Below are 17,624 nucleotides of genomic sequence, written 5' to 3'. Positions count from 1 at the left end.
CAACTACGGGGCATGATTTGTATGAAGAGGTGTCAAGATGTGTAAATGAGATGGAGCTGCCTTGGGAAAAACTCGTGGGTTTGACAACCGACGGAGCACCTGCGATGTGTGGACACAGGAGCGGACTGGTGGCGAAGATACGGGAAAAGATGCAAGAGGAAAACGCGACAGGTGAGCTGACAGCTTATCATTGTATCATACACCAGGAAGCGTTGTGCGGTAAAGCCTTGAAAATGGAGCATGTAATGAGCATCATCACGCGCACAGTTAACTTTATCAGAGCCAAAGGTTTGAATCACCGCCAGTTCAAGGCATTTCTGACGGAGTTAGAAACGGAGCATGGTGATTTGCCTTATCACACAGAGGTGCGATGGCTAAGCCAGGGAAAGGTGCTTCAAAGATGTTTCGAGCTTCGTGAGGAGATTTGTCTATTCTTGGACAGCAAAGGGAAAGACACAACACAACTCCGAGACGAAATGTTTCTGTGTGAAATGGCTTTTCTGTGTGACATTACGAGTCATCTGAATGCAATAAACTTGCAGCTGCAGGGTCGGGATCGTGTCATCTCTGATATGTACAGTACAGTGAAGGCATTTAAAACCAAACTGACTCTGTGGGAGACGCAGATGCGGAAAGAAAATTTGAGCCACTTTCCCAGCTGCCAGACCATGAAAGAGAAGCTCTCTACCAGTGCGTTCCCGAGCACACAGTTGGCTGATAAAATAGGTATGCTTACCACTGACTTTCGACGCCGATTTGCTGACTTTGAAGCACAAAAAAGCAGGTTGGAACTGCTCGGTAACCCATTTGCTGTTGACGTGGAAAGCTCACCACCAAACCTCCAAATGGAGTTGATTGACCTCCAATGCAATGATGCACTGAGGGAAAAATATGCGGCAGTGGGTGCTGCGGAGTTTGCCCGTTTCCTCCCCGGCACAATGCCCCAGCTGCGCATCCAGGCTGCTCAAACGTTGTCTATGTTTGGCAGCACATACCTGTGTGAACAACTGTTTTCTTTGATGAACCTGAACAAAACATCACACAGAAGTCGACTTACTGCTGAACACCTCCACTCAATTCTGAGGATTTCTTCAGCTCAGAGCCTTACCCCGAACATTGATGAACTTGTGGAAAAGATGGGACACCACCAAGTATCACCCTCAACCTCAAACAAGTGAACATTACTGTGCAATCACATATTTAGAGTTTTTACTCAGTTCAAGTTTAAAAGTTAAAATGTAATATTTGTTTTCACTGCATGTTACTTCTCCTTAAACAAAGTGTTGTTTTTGATTAATAGATTTTTGCACTTTATTTTTTTGTATTTCAATCCAATTATATTTTAAAAATATTTCAGTTGAGTGGATGATAGAAAATTGCTATTATTGTTTTTTCTTTGAAGTAAATTTAGCCCACTTTTGCTAAAATAGAAAATATAGTCTACTGATGGTGCCTTGAATACCGGTTTCTTTCATTTAATGTTCATGTTATGGGGATATTTATATAAAGGAAATTTGTCTTTTGTGTCTGTTGAAAATTAAAGATTACTGACAGAGCCATAAGAAAATATTGCTTTATTTATCTGATCATATTGTAATATATTTGTTAGGTTTTCAGTAGGTTCAATTAGGTTCACTAGACTATATGCGTCATTTAAAAATGTTTCAATGAACATTCGAACAGTCCGGCCCTCGTCTTGTAGCTGATTTTTTTATTTGGCCCTCCGTCCATTTGACTTTGACACCCCTGCTTTAAATGGAGGATAGGCATGCATAGGAACAGAGAGGTTTCAAAATAAGAGGCACTTCCTGATTGGATTTTCCTCTGGATTTTGCCTGCAATATCAGTTCTGTTATACTCACAGACAATATTTTGACAGTTTTGAAACTTTAGAGTGTTTTCTATCCTAATCTGACAATTATATGTATATTCTAGTTTCTGGGGCTGAGAAATAGGCAGTTTCAAATGGGTACGTTTTTTAGCCCCCAAAAAAATGACTGCCCCCTACACAGAAAAGGTTAACATAATGCTAAGCTGAGTTTTCCTATTTTGCACTTCTGATTTTATGAATATAAATATTTGTAGTAATATTTATTGTATGTACCGTTATGCTATTCAGCGGTTTTTGATGACACTTATCCCGTTAGTGGGATTGCAGCCATAACAAGTTAACACAGTGTCCAAAGAAGGGCCAGAAGCATACAGAATGGTGTCGTCTACGTAGAGGTGGATCAGAGAATCACCAGAAGCAAGAGCGACATCGTTGATCTGTACAGAGAAAAGAGTCGGCCCGAGGATTGAACCCTGTGGCACCCCCATAGCGACCGCCAGAGGTCCGGACAACAGGGCCTCCAATTTGACCTTAGAAAGGTAGGGTAGGATAGATATAGATCTGCAGCAGTTAGGGTCTAGATTGTCTCCTCCTTTAGGAGGGGTATGACCGCGGCAGCTTTCCAATCTTTGGGGATCTCAGACGATACGGAAGAGAGGTTGAACAGGCTAGTAATAGGGGTTGCAACAATTTTGGCAGATCATTTTAGAGAGATGGTTTATTTTCAACTACTATCTCAGCTACATTTTATTTGAGCTTCCCCCCCAGCGCCACGACCACGGGTAAAACCTTGCTGAAATGATCAATGTACTTGAAAATGAGCCGGAGCTGAGAGGATCACCAAAACTAAAGGTATTTTGGTTTCAGTAAATTGTCTTTAAAAAAAATAGATTGCTTAGCAATGTGTAGGCATACTATGTAATACAATTGATAATTGCGTACTAAAAACGTGAGCATACAACCATGCCGACGACCTTGCCGACCCCTCCTGTCTCAGTCTCCAATATTTATGCTGCAATAGTTTTTGTGTTGGGGTGCAAGGGTCAGTCTGTCATATCTGGAGTTTCTCTCCTGTCTTACCGGAGTCCTGTGTGAATTTAAGTATGCTCCCTCTAATTCTCTCTCTTTCTCTTTCTCAATCTCTGTTTATCTTTCTCCCTCTCTTCTCTCAGTGGACCTGAGCCTTTGGACCATGCCTCAGGACTACCTGACCTGATGACTCCTTGTTGTCCCAGCCCGCCTCGTCACGCTGCTGCTCCAGTTTCAGCTGTTCTGCCTGCGGCTATGGAACCCTGACCTGTTCACTGGACGTGCTACCTTGTCCCAGACCTGCTGTTTTGGACTCTCTCTACCACACCTGCTGTCTCTAACTCTGAATGATCGGCTATGAAAAGCCAACTGACATTTACTCCTGAGGTGCTGACCTGTTGCACCCTCTACAACCACTGTTACCACCACTACAACCACCATTATTATCTGACCCTGCTGGTCATCTATGAACTTTCGAACATCTTGGCCATGTACTGCTATAATTTCCACCCGGTACAGCCAGAAGAGCACTGGCCACCCCTCAGAGCCTGATTCCTCTCTAGGTTTCTTCCTGGGTTCCAGCCTTTCTAGGGCTTCTACATCTGCATTGCTTGCTGTTTGGTGTTTTAGGCTGGGTTTCTGTACAGGACTTTGTGACATCGCTGATGTAAAAAGGGCTTAATAAATACATTTGATTGATTGATTGACGGAGATCAGTGGACAAAGGGCTGGACAACAGGCCGCACCGAAAAACTCATTGTTCCCAAGAAAGCGATTGCTTGATGGACTATCAGCAGGACAATAGACTCTTGCCAAGTTTAGGGACTTTAAATGTACAGTATTAATGGATGTTTGAGAGACATGTCACTTCACCAATCTCTTTTGCATAGCCCACCAAATGCACTGTTTTCTAATCACATCTGGATGGATCCATAATGAATTACAATGGGAATAAATATCACTGAATGACAGAGCATGTGGACTGGTCTTTTTAAATCAATCAGATTTTTAAGTGGAAATGTAAGGATTATTTTGCTCTTCACTCAAAGTCACAAAGTAGCCTAGGCCTACTCCCAATCGGTCACGTTGTACACCGCCATATTTTCTTAACTGAAACACGTAGGCCTACATCGGATACAGTAAGACATGCATTTAAGTTTTTCTTGAAATAGAAACATCATAACATGATTCAAATTAATTAAGCTCCATTAAAAAAAATTGTCTGTTCAAACAAAAAAATGTTTTAAATTCTGGAAGAGACTCTCCTCAGGGCCAGGCAGTATAGAGAGAGAGAGTTTCAGAGTAGAACAAATGAACTTCTTCTACATCACAGAACCTGAAAACTGAACAATATCCATGTTTTGGAGAAAGTGTAAAAGATCTGTGGAGAAGCCAGCTATGACCCGGTCCATTTTGTTTTATGATTGTGACCTCAGGAAAGACAATACAGTCACATTACCATAACTCTGTTTATACAGAAGCCTCCGTTATGAGGTTTGCATCTAATTATTGTATAAAATGAATGAGCAAAGATGAAGCTATTTGTGAAATTATGTAAGGTGATGTTGAACCATTAATGTGAGAGAATTGTATTCCCTTTCAATTTTAACGAAGTAGTTGATCCCCCCCCCCCCCCCCCCATGAGCACAGACATTGATCTGGCATCATAGGACAGCCCATTTCTACTGTTCCGAATAAAACCCCCACCTGGAGAAAATCTCTTCAGACCATGCATACCTCGAGCATTGAGGGGGCTAAGGTTTGAGAAGAGACAAGAAGAAACTCAGTATAAGCTAAGGTTGTAATGGTTGTTGAAACTCTGAGAGTATCGATTCCGACAGAATAAGAGCAACTCTTCGATACTAATTACTAGTCTGCAGCTAGGAATTATGTACCATTGAATGCGAAGACCGACAACCGCCAAAACATCTAGTCTATAAGAACAATTCTGAATGGGACTCTGAAGTATCCATTCTAACCATGAAAGACTTCATGGGAGAGAGAGAGACGGGCGGATGAACTTTCCAACAGAAAGACGGACGATTCCAACAGAGATCACAACGACACACTGAAAGTAAATATATATATTGATTGCAATTATTCCCGAATGAGTGAGCGTTCATGTGCAAAGGGTTAACATTTCAATTATAATAATCATCAACTGTGTAGTGACTTTTGTCATTCCCGCCCTTCTTAGTCCACACCCTTCCCTTTGTCCACCAGGTTGCCATATCGGCTTAGCCCATTAGGGAACATCCCCTATCATTTCCTTTTAATCATATCTGCTGTTTGTTTGTTTATGCATTTCTGTGATTATTTAGTTAGTTACTAAATAAATGATTAAGACAAATGATGTATGGATGATTCATAGTGAAGGCTGGGTTCATGCAGGTAACCAACAACTTACAATGTTTGGAATGAGACTAACGTGAAGAATAGTAAAGAATAATTAATTAATTAGAAGACTAGTTGATCAGATATTAAAATATCTGAAAAGTTATTAGGAAAATTATAACTTTGTAAACTGAAGATTTTCCTTGGTGCCCCGACTTCCTAGTTAATTACATTTACATGATTAGTTTAATCACGTAATAATAATTGCAGAGAATTGATTTGATAAAATAGCAGTCTTCAATTTAATGATGCCAAAGACAGGACAGCATTCATTCATTAAATCACTTTAGCCGTGATTGTAAAATTAATCAAGACTCCCTTTGTTATTTAGTTTTATAACTAATATTATTGACTGTATTTAAAGACATGGATGACTTGTATGCTGTGTGATGACATGCACAAATTAATGAGCGATTGAATAACTTAGCTTCTCAAAGATGCCCGCTGGTGGGCTAACTAGCACTAACTACCATTAATGGCAACAATGGCTGACACTTAAATAATGTGCCATAGAATTCCACGGTGCCCCGCAAGTTGTGCTGTTCCACGCCACAACTTTTAAATGAAGAACCACTGTAAATGCTAATAAAAAAACTCTGTATTTTTAGACAAAACCATCCATCAGATAAATGTAAGATACACTCATGCTCTGCAGTTTAGCACATCAAGAGCAACAGTTCAATCTTGGTTTCAGCAGACCAGATAATCTTGTTTCTGATGGTCTGAGAGTCCTTTGGGTGCCTTTTGGCAAACTCCAAGCAGGCTGTCATGTGCCTTTTACTGAGGAGTGGCTTCTGTTTGGCCCCTCTACAGTTGAAGTCGGAAGTTTACATACACTTAGGTTGGAGTCAATTAAACTTGTTTTTCAACCACTCCACAAATTTCTAGCTAACAAACTATAGTTTTGGCAAGTCGGTTAGGACATCTACTTTGTGCATGACTGTAATGGCTGTTGGAAGGAGGTGAGGACCAAGGTGCAGCGTGGTACATGTTCATGATCTTTATTAACTGAACTGAACACTGAATAACCAAAACAACAACGAGAACGACCGAAACAGTTCTGTCTGGTGCAGACACAAAAACAGAAAACTACCCACACCACACTGGTGGGAAAAGGCTACCTAAATATGGTTCTCAATCAGAGACAACGATAGACAGCTTCCTCTGATTGAGAACCACACCCGGACAAACACACAGAAATAGAAAACATAGAAGACAAAACATAGAATGCCCACCCTTACTCACGCCCTGACCAAACCAAAATAGAGACATAAAAAGGATCTCTAAGGTCAGGGCGTGACAATGACACAAGTCATTTTTCCAACAATTGTTTACAGATTATTTCACTTATAATTCACGATATCACAATTCCAGTGGATCGGAAGTTTACATACTCTAAGTTCACTATGCCTTTAAACAGCTTGGAAAATTTCAGAAAATTATGTCATGGCTTAGGAAGCTTCTAATTGACTCAAATTATGTCAATTACCCTAAGAGATGGTTGGCTTCCTGGAAGGTTCTCCCATCTCCACAGAAGAACTCTGAAGCTGTCAGAGTGACCATTGCGTTCTTGGTCACCTCCCTGACTAAGACCCTTCTCCCCCGATTGCTCAGTTTGGCCAGGAGGCCAGCTCTAGGAAGAGTCTTGTTGGTTCCAAACTTCTTCCATTTAAGAATGATTTAGGCCACTGTTCTTGGGGACCTTCAATGCTGCAGAAATGTATTGGTACCATTTCACAGATCTGTGCCTCGACAGAATCCTGACTCGGAGCTCTATGGACAATTCCTTCGACCACATGGCTTGGTTTTTGCTCTGACATGCATTGTCAACTGTGGGACCTTATATAGACAGGTGTGCCTTTCCAAATCATTGTCCAATATTTGAATCTCCCACAAGTGGACTCCAATCAACTTGTAGAAACATCTCAAGGATGATCAATGGAAACAGGATGCTACTGAGCTCAATTTTGAGTCTTACAGCAAAATGTCTGAATTTCTGTTTTAGTTTTTCTTTTTAAATTTGTACAATTTTCAAAAAAACTGTTTTGCTTTGTCATTATGAGGTATTGTGTGTAGATTGATGAATATTTGTTTTAATTATTATTCAGAATATGTCTGTAAAGTAAGAAAATGTGGAAAAAGTCTAAAAGTCTACCACCAAATAAACTTGGTGGTATGTGAACAATTCTTTCACCTTGGAGACTCTGCCCACTAAAAATCTACCAATCTGTCCACAGAAATCTTAAAAAATATATAGTCTAGAAGTCTTTCCACTGGAGAAGATGATAACATCTCATAACGTTGTTCATTAGCATGATTACATTTAGTTTTATGGGAGAAACACAAAAATTGACTTAATGTTCAGGACCAGTATTGTGCCGCTTCCAAAAGTGTACCACAGTGATTCATTGTGGTGAAGTCACCGTACAAAAACCTCCTTCACACAGGAGTGAGCATCTTTATGCACAGAGCAATCTCAGTACCACTGAAGTACTAGTATAATACAGTAAGGACTAATAGTACTGAAGTCCTAGTATAATACAATGGGGACTGATAGTACTGAAGTCCTAGTATAATACAATAGGGACTGATAGTACTGAAGCACTAGTATAATACAGTAAGGACTAATAGTACTGAAGTCCTAGTATAATACAGTAAGGACTAATAGTACTGAAGTCCTAGTATAATACAGTAAGGACTAATAGTACTGAAGTCCTAGTATAATACAGTAAGGACTAATAGTACTGAAGTCCTAGTATAATACAGTAAGGACTAATAGTACTGAAGTCCTAGTATAATACAGTAAGGACTAATAGTACTGAAGTCCTAGTATAATACAATGGGGACTGATAGTACTGAAGTCCTAGTTTAATACAGTAAGGACTAATAGTACTGAAGTCCTAGTATAATACAATAGAGACTGATAGTACTGAAGTACTAGTATAATACAATAGGGACTGATAGTACTGAAGTACTAGTATAATACAATGGGGACTGATAGTACTGAAGTACTAGTATAATACAATAGGGACTGATAGTACTAAAGTACTAGCATAATACAATAGGGACTGATAGTTATGAAGTACTAGTATAATACAATAAGGACTTATAGTACTGAAGTACTAGTATAATACAATAGGGACTGATTGTACTGAAGTGCTAGTATAATTCAATAGGCACTGATAGTACTGAAGAATTAGTATAATACAACAGGGACTGATAGTACTGAAATATTAGCATAATACAATAGGGACTGATAGTTATGAAGTACTAGTATAATATAATAAGGACTTATAGTACTGAAGTACTAGTATAATACAACAGGGACTGAGAGTACTGAAGTACTAATATAATACAATGGGGACTGATAGTACTGAAGTACGAGTATAATACAGTAAGGACTAATAGTACTGAAGTCCTAGTATAATACAATAGAGACTGATAGTACTGAAGTACTAGTATAATACAATAGGCACTGATAGTACTGAAGAACTAGTATAATACAGTAAGGACTAATAGTACTGAAGTCCTAGTATAATACAGTAAGGACTAATAGTACTGAAGTCCTAGTATAATACAGTAAGGACTAATAGTACTGAAGTCCTAGTATAATACAGTAAGGACAAATAGTACTGAAGTCCTAGTATAATACAGTAAGGACTAATAGTACTGAAGTACTAGTATAATACAATAGGCACTGATAGTACTGAAGAACTAGTATAATACAACAGGGACTGAGAGTACTGAAGAACTAGTATAATACAATGGGGACTGATAGTACTGAAGTACTAGTATAATACAACAGGGACTGATAGTACTGAAGAACTAGTATAATACAACAGGGACTGAGAGTACTGAAGTACTAATATAATACAATGGGGACTGATAGTACTGAAGTATGAGTATAATGCAATAGGGACAGATAGTTCTGAGTTATGAGTATAATTCACAGTAGAATGCAGATAATAAAGTTTCCAGCTTGGATCAACGATTTACACTATCAGGTATTTCTAACTGTCGTCGGTGGAAGAAGGTGAGGACAAATGCTCAGAGTGATACGTGTTAACCATTATTTTAGTAAACCTGAACACTAAATACAAAACAATTAAAGAACAACCGAAACAGCTCCGTCAGGTGTAAGTATGGTTCTCAATCAGGAACAACGATTGACAGCTGCCTCTGATTGAGAACCATACCAGGCCAAACACAGAAATACCAACTCATAGAAAAACAAACATAGACAACCCATCCAACTCACGCCCTGACCATACTAAAACAAAGACATAACAAAAGAACTAAGGTCAGAACGTGACATAATTTTTTTTTCTTTTCATTTAGGTATTCAAAACATGACACAATTATGTTATGAATGTGGGTCCTTACCAGTAAGATAATTTAAATATTAAACTTTGCATAGACAGCACATGCTTCAGGGCTCTGGGAGTGTTCATAGCCCTGTCAGACCATTCATGACTGAGAGCTGTCCTTCATGACAAGAGAACCCACAAAAACCATGACTTTTATCACCTTATTCATCTGGACACTTGCCTTCTACATACAATGTATAATAATGATTAATATCTAAGTAATGACAATTAAGTAAGTAAAATATGATTATCTCAGGATAATGTATGTATTATATAATTTTAGTTGTTCAAAAGTGTTTTGTTTGTTTCTCTCACCATTCAATATTCAGAATCCAGAGGACAGTACACTCTGACTCAGACACCTGTAGTGAAAGCTGTTGGCACTGGAGAGAAAGTCAACATTGGCTGTAAACTCAGCAGTGGTATATATGGTAATTACCTAGCCTGGTACCTACAGAGATCTGGAGAAGCTCCTAAACTCCTAATTTATCAGATAAACAACATGTTAACTGGGACTCCATCTAGATTCAGTGGCAGTGGATCTGGGAGTGACTTCACTCTGACCATCAGTGGAGTCCAGGCTGAAGATACAGGATATTACTACTGTCAGAGTTACCACAGTGGTAATGTGTTCACACAGTGATACAGAGGCGTACTAAAACCTCTCAGTCAGACTGCACAGTGACTGTACTGATACAGCTGGGACCTACTGCAGGTGCTGAAGGGGAAGAGACAGTGACATGGAACACTGATCAGTAGAGGAGGTCATTTTTGAATATGTTTAGAAAGTATCATTCAGATCACATGTTCCCCATCATCATCATCATCCTCACACTTGTGAAAAATTATTGTCATGGTTGAAAAGTTCACTTAAATGAAGTTTTAAAACACACATATTCTGTTCATATGCAGAGTCAGATCTCCAGATGTAAAAAATAAATAATGGTGAATTTACACCAGCATCAGCCCCCTAAATCAAATCCCCATGTGTACCTCATAACCAGATATGAATGTGATCATCTAGCATTATATGAACTTTCTTGATAAGCAGGTTATTGACTGTAACATCTGTGAATGAGACACGATGCTGGGCTCAAATATGAAACATGTTTGAATAATATATATTTTATCTGTCATTAATTATATGATGGAATATCTGTTATTGTAACTGCCCTGAATCCACCATAGAGTTTAGAACCAGTCACTCCCTCACATCTGTCCCAGTCCAGGTTATTTCAGGCAGTGAAACTGTTCAACTTCTAGACTGGTAGCTGTGGGAGTGAAACTGAGATTTACATAGACAGGGCTGGGTGGTTCTGCTTGTCCCAGAATAGAGCAGCACTGTCACCAGATGTTCACTCTGTCCCCAGAGGGTTGGAGGAAGAGAAGACTCTATGACTATCATGAAGCTGTGATACTGGTTTTTATTATGTGGATCTTGTAAAACAAATGTAGCTTAATGTAGGTTTGATCACATTGGTGAGCGTCCAAGATATCGATCAAATGTTCAATAACATTAGTTTACTGTCTTTACGAGTCTATAAGTCAAGCAGGTAAAAAATGAAAAATGAATACCATCTACTGCATGTGTCAAGACCTCTCCTGTTAACATTGTAGTACTTTTATTATTTTACTGTTATTTAACTAGGCAAGTCAATTACAAACAAATTCTTATTTTCAATGACGGCGTAGGAAGAGTGGATTTTTATTTTATTGGGGATTCAATCTTGCAGACTTTCAGTTACAAGTCCAATGCTCGTCATCTCCTGTTAACCTGTTAGCATTGTAGTATCTAGACCTCTCCTGTTAATCTGTTAACATTCTAGTATCTAGACCTCTCCTGCTAATCTGTTAACATTCTAGTATCTAGACCTCTCCTGTTAATCTGTTAACATTGTAGTATCTAGACCTCTCCTGTTAATCTGTTAACATTGTAGTATCTAGACCTCTCCTGTTAATCTGTTAACATTGTAGTATCTAGACCTCTCCTGTTAATCTGTTAACATTGTAGTATCTAGACCTCTCCTGTTAATCTGTTAACATTGTAGTATCTAGACCTCTCCTGGTAATCTGTTAACATTGTAGTAACTACACCTCTCCTGTTAATCTGTTAACATTGTAGTATCTAGACCTCTCCTGTTAATCTGTTAACATTGTAGTAACTACACCTCTCCTGGTAATCTGTTAACATTGTAGTAACTACACCTCTCCTGTTAATCTGTTAACATTGTAGTATCTAGACCTCTCCTGTTAATCTGTTAACATTGTAGTATCTAGACCTCTCCTGTTAAACTGTTAACATTGTAGTATCTAGACCTCTCCTGTTAACCTGTTAACATTGTAGTATCTAGACCTCTCCTGTTAACCTGTTAACATTGTAGTATCTAGACCTCTCCTGTTAATCTGTTAACATTGTAGTATCTAGACCTCTCCTGTTAATCTGTTAACATTGTAGTATCTAGACCTCTCCTGTTAATCTGTTAACATTGTAGTATCTAGACCTCTCCTGTTAACCTGTTAGCATTGTAGTATCTAGACCTCTCCTGTTAACCTGTTAGCATTGTAGTATCTAGACCTCTCCTGTTAATCTGTTAACATTGTAGTATCTAGACCTCTCCTGTTAATCTGTTAACATTGTAGTATCTAGTCCTCTCCTGTTAATCTGTTAACATTGTTGTATCTAGACCTCTCCTGTTAATCTGTTAGCATTGTAGTATCTAGACCTCTCCTGTTAATCTGTTAACATTGTAGTATCTAGACCTCTCCTGTTAATCTGTTAGCATTGTAGTATCTAGACCTCTCCTGTTAATCTGTTAACATTGTAGTATCTAGACCTCTCCTGTTAATCTGTTAATCTGTTAACATTGTAGTATCTAGACCTCTCCTGTTAATCTGTTAACATTGTAGTATCTAGACCTCTCCTGTTAATCTGTTAACATTGTAGTATCTAGACCTCTCCTGTTAATCTGTTAACATTGTAGTATCTAGACCTCTCCTGTTAATCTGTTAACATTGTAGTATCTAGACCTCTCCTGTTAATCTGTTAACATTTAGTATCTAGACCTCTCCTGTTAATCTGTTAACATTGTAGTATCTAGACCTCTCCTGTTAATCTGTTAACATTGTAGTATCTAGACCTCTCCTGTTAACTCTCTGTTAATCCTGTTAGCATTGTAGTATCTAGACCTCTCCTGTTAATCTGTTAACATTGTAGTATCTAGACCTCTCCTGTTAATCTGTTAACATTGTAGTATCTAGACCTCTCCTGTTAACCTGTGAACATTGTAGTATCTAGACCTCTCCTGTTAATCTGTTAACATTGTAGTATCTAGACCTCTCCTGTTAATCTGTTAACATTGTAGTATCTAGACCTCTCCTGTTAACCTGTGAACATTGTAGTATCTAGACCTCTCAAGTTAATCTGTTAACATTGTAGTATCTAGACCTCTCCTGTTAATCTGTGAACATTGTAGTATCTAGACCTCTCCTGTTAATCTGTTAACATTCTAGTATCTAGACCTCTCCTGTTAATCTGTTAACATTGTAGTATCTAGACCTCTCCTGTTAATCTGTTAGCATTGTAGTATCTAGACCTCTCCTGTTAATCTGTTAGCATTGTAGTATCTATACCTCTCATGTTAATCTGTTAACATTGTAGTATCTAGACCTCTCCTGGTAATCTGTTAACATTGTAGTATCTAGACCTCTCCTGTTAATCTGTTAACATTGTAGTATCTAGACATCTCCTGTTAATCTGTTAACATTGTAGTATCTAGACCTCTCCTGTTAATCTGTTAACATTGTAGTATCTAGACCTCTCCTGTTAATCTGTTAACATTGTAGTATCTAGACCTCTCCTTCTTAATCTGTTAACATTGTAGTATCTAGACCTCTCCTGGTAATCTGTTTACATTGTAGTATCTAGACCTCTCCTGTTAATCTGTTAACATTGTAGTATCTAGACATCTCCTGTTAATCTGTTAACATTGTAGTATCTAGACCTCTCCTGTTAATCTGTTAACATTGTAGTATCTAGACCTCTCCTGTTAACCTGTTAACATTGTAGTATCTAGACCTCTCCTTCTTAATCTGTTAACATTGTAGTATCTAGACCTCTCCTGTTAACCTGTTAACATTGTAGTATCTAGACCTCTCCTGTTAATCTGTTAACATTGTAGTATCTAGACCTCTCCTGTTAATCTGTTAACATTGTAGTATCTAGACCTCTCCTGTTAATCTGTTAACATTGTAGTATCTAGACCTCTCCTGTTAATCTGTTAACATTGTAGTATCTAGACCTCTCCTGTTAATCTGTTAACATTGTAGTATCTAGACCTCTCCTGTTAATCTGGTAACATTGTAGTATCTAGACCTCTCCTGTTAATCTGTTAACATTGTAGTATCTAGACCTCTCCTGTTAATCTGTTAACATTGTAGTATCTAGACCTCTCCTGTTAATCTGTTAACATTGTAGTATCTAGACCTCTCCTGTTAACCTGTTAGCATTGTAGTATCTAGACCTCTCCTGTTAATCTGTTAACATTGTAGTATCTAGACCTCTCCTGTTAATCTGTTAACATTGTAGTATCTAGACCTCTCCTGTTAACCTGTGAACATTGTAGTATCTAGACCTCTCCTGTTAATCTGTTAACATTGTAGTATCTAGACCTCTCCTGTTAATCTGTGAACATTGTAGTATCTAGACCTCTCCTGTTAATCTGTTAACATTCTAGTTTCTAGACCTCTCCTGTTAATCTGTTAACATTGTAGTATCTAGACCTCTCCTGTTAATCTGTTAGCATTGTAGTATCTAGACCTCTCCTGTTAATCTGTTAGCATTGTAGTATCTATACCTCTCATGTTAATCTGTTAACATTGTAGTATCTAGACCTCTCCTGGTAATCTGTTAACATTGTAGTATCTAGACCTCTCCTGTTAATCTGTTAACATTGTAGTATCTAGACATCTCCTGTTAATCTGTTAACATTGTAGTATCTAGACCTCTCCTGTTAATCTGTTAACATTGTAGTATCTAGACCTCTCCTGTTAATCTGTTAACATTGTAGTATCTAGACCTCTCCTGTTAATCTGTTAACATTGTAGTATCTAGACCTCTCCTGTTAACCTGTTAACATTGTAGTATCTAGACCTCTCCTTCTTAATCTGTTAACATTGTAGTATCTAGACCTCTCCTGTTAATCTGTTAACATTGTAGTATCTAGACCTCTCCTGGTAATCTGTTAACATTGTAGCATCTTGTGTTAATATGAACTATTGGTTGATGACAATGCAATGAGAACATAAATAACTAAGCAATGACATTTAGGTCTGATACAGTAGTTTTAAAAGAAACTGTGAATCAGGCTTTATGAATATATGATTACACCATTCAACAACATTGAAAGAGAAAAAAAAAATATTTGTTCCAAAGGGAAATCTTTATTTTCATATATTGATCATCAAAGCAAACATTCCTACAGTATCTAATAGTAATAAAACAGAACACATCACATCTAACAATGATACAACCTCAGTCTACAGAGATGATTGACACATGAACTCAAGCAAAGCCCTCTGTTTGTCTACATGTCAGAGATCAATAAGACAGAGAACATCTGATCTCAGAACAGAGTCAAAGCAGAGGAACCAGCAGCCTCTCTCCACAGGGGTGTGACTGAGGGGTCCTACCCAGAACAGTCAGCCTTCCTCAGGGTCTTGGTGACTGGAGTCTGGGATTTCTGCTGGGCTTCACAGGTCACCTCTCCTGCCTTGGTCCACTCCTGGGCAGTGAGAGTCAGGGTGCTGCTCCAGCTGTACAGACCATCCTTCTCCAGGACCCCGGGACTGGTCTCCTGGTTCTTGTTGGTCCCGTCCACTTTCCAGCTCATGGTCCAGTCTGAGGGGAAGCCCTTGTTGGCCAGACATGTCAGTGTGGCTGTTGTTGTACTGGACAGCTCCTCACTAGAGGGGGGCAGGACGGTGAGGGTGGGGGCACTGTTACCTGGAACAAACAGAACACGTCAACTAAGTAACTACATCAAGTACAGCTACACTTAAAGATTATCTTCAATCAAGTACACATCCAAATAAAGTGAATTGGAAATGCCCTCTAAATACAAATGTAACAGTTAGATTGTTTTCTCTACAGCTTTTAAACACTAAAGTAATTATACAAAGCAGATTTATGAACTGAACAAGTATAAAGTGGCTAAAAAACTAGAGTTACTTGTCACGGTCGTCCTCCTCTTCATCTGAAGAGGAGAGGCGAGAAGGATCAGAGGACCAAAACACGGCGTGGTATGTGTTCATAGTGAATATTTAATAAAGAAAGTACTGAACACTGCATACAAAACAATAAACAACCGTGACGCTACAAATTAGACCTGTGCTGACACAAGCCACTAACATAGACAATCACCCACAAACAAACAGTGCAACCCAGGCTACCTAAGTATGATTCTCAATCAGAGACAACTAATGACACCTGCCTCTGATTGAGAACCATACTAGGCCGAAACATAGAAATCCCAAATCATAGAAAATCAAACATAGACTGCCCACCCAACTCACGCCCTGACCATCCTAAATAAATACAAAACAAAGGAAATAAAGGTCAGAACGTGACATTACTAGTCATATGGTGTCAGTTATACATGTTCTACAGATATTGTTAAGGAATGAATCTGATCAGAATAGCCTACTCGTATTCATAGTATTTTCATAACATATCATCCATGTTAGATTATGAAGTCAGTTACAACCATAACTGAGACCCTTTGTCTTCACACTAACTATGAAGTCTAGCAGGAACACAATGCAACAATGATGAATATTATATACAATACTATTAAATAGTTATTTTCCAGATTTACGTTATAGTCCGCAATCATAAAAACCAGACATAAATAAACGTGTTATGGTGAGTGAATGAGGACCCAAAAGCGAACTAACTTAAACAGAGCTTCTTTAATAACCAAACATAGGTAGGCTCAGATAGACCGGCAGATTCCGACAGGACAGGACAAGGTTACAGCAAACATGACGATAGTCTGGCTCAGGCATGAAACACAACAAACAAGAATCCGACAAGGACAGGAACAGAAACAGAGAGAGATATAGGGACCTAATCAGAGGGAAAAAGGGAACAGGTGGGAAACGGGGTGAATGGGTAGTCAGAGGAGACAAGGAACAGCTGGGGGAAAGCGGGGGAGAAAAGGTAACCTAACAACGACCAGCAGAGGGAGACAGGGTGAAGGGAAAGGACAGAGACAAGACACAACATGACAGTACATGACAGTACCCCCCCACTCACCGAGCGCCTCCTGGCGCACTCGAGGAGGAAACCTGGCGGCAACGGAGGAAATCCTCGATCAGCGCACGGTCCAGCACGTCCCGAGAGGGAACCCAACTCCTCTCCTCAGGACCGTACCCCTCCCAATCTACGAGGTACTGGTGACCACGGCCCCGAGGACGCATGTCCAAAATTCTACGGACCCTGTAGATGGGTGCGCCCTCGACAAGGATGGGGGGGGGGGGGGAAGACGAGCGGGGGCGCGAAGGACGGGCTTGATGCAGGAGACATGGAAGACCGGGTGGACGCGACGAAGGTATCGCGGAAGAAGAAGTCGAACTGCGACAGGATTAATGACCCGAGAAATACGGAACGGACCAATGAACCGCGGGGTCAACTTGCGAGAAGCCGTCTTAAGGGGAAGGTTCTGAGTGGAGAGCCAAACTCTCTGACCGCGACAATATCTAGGACTCTTAGTTCTACGCTTATTAGCAGCCCTCACAGTCTGCGTCCTATAACGGCAAAGTGCAGACCTGACCCTCTTCCAGGTGCGCTCGCAACGTTGGACAAAAGCCTGAGCGGAGGGGACGCTGGACTCGGCGAACTGAGATGAGAACAGCGGAGGCTGGTACCCGAGGCTACTCTGAAAAGGAGATAGCCCGGTCGCAGACGAAGGAAGCGAGTTGTGGGCGTATTCTGCCCAGGGGAGCTG

At 39.5% G+C, this 17,624-nt stretch overlaps 1 gene segment (V, D, J or C); it reads right to left on the bottom strand.

Annotated features, from left to right (window-relative positions):
• Positions 1-15,236: 15,236 nt before the first annotated feature.
• LOC139392754 (Ig lambda chain C region-like) lies at positions 15,237-16,344 on the bottom strand. The segment is given in 2 exon segments: positions 15,237-15,622; positions 15,848-16,344. Coding segments are annotated over 2 exon segments (342 nt in total).
• Positions 16,345-17,624: the final 1,280 nt, after the last annotated feature.

This window comes from Oncorhynchus clarkii, chromosome 33 (assembly GCF_045791955.1).
Source record: "Oncorhynchus clarkii lewisi isolate Uvic-CL-2024 chromosome 33, UVic_Ocla_1.0, whole genome shotgun sequence".
Classification (NCBI taxonomy): Eukaryota; Metazoa; Chordata; class Actinopteri; order Salmoniformes; family Salmonidae; genus Oncorhynchus; species Oncorhynchus clarkii.
Note: the sequence above shows the minus strand (reverse complement) of the source record. Positions and strands in the feature narration are given on the sequence as shown.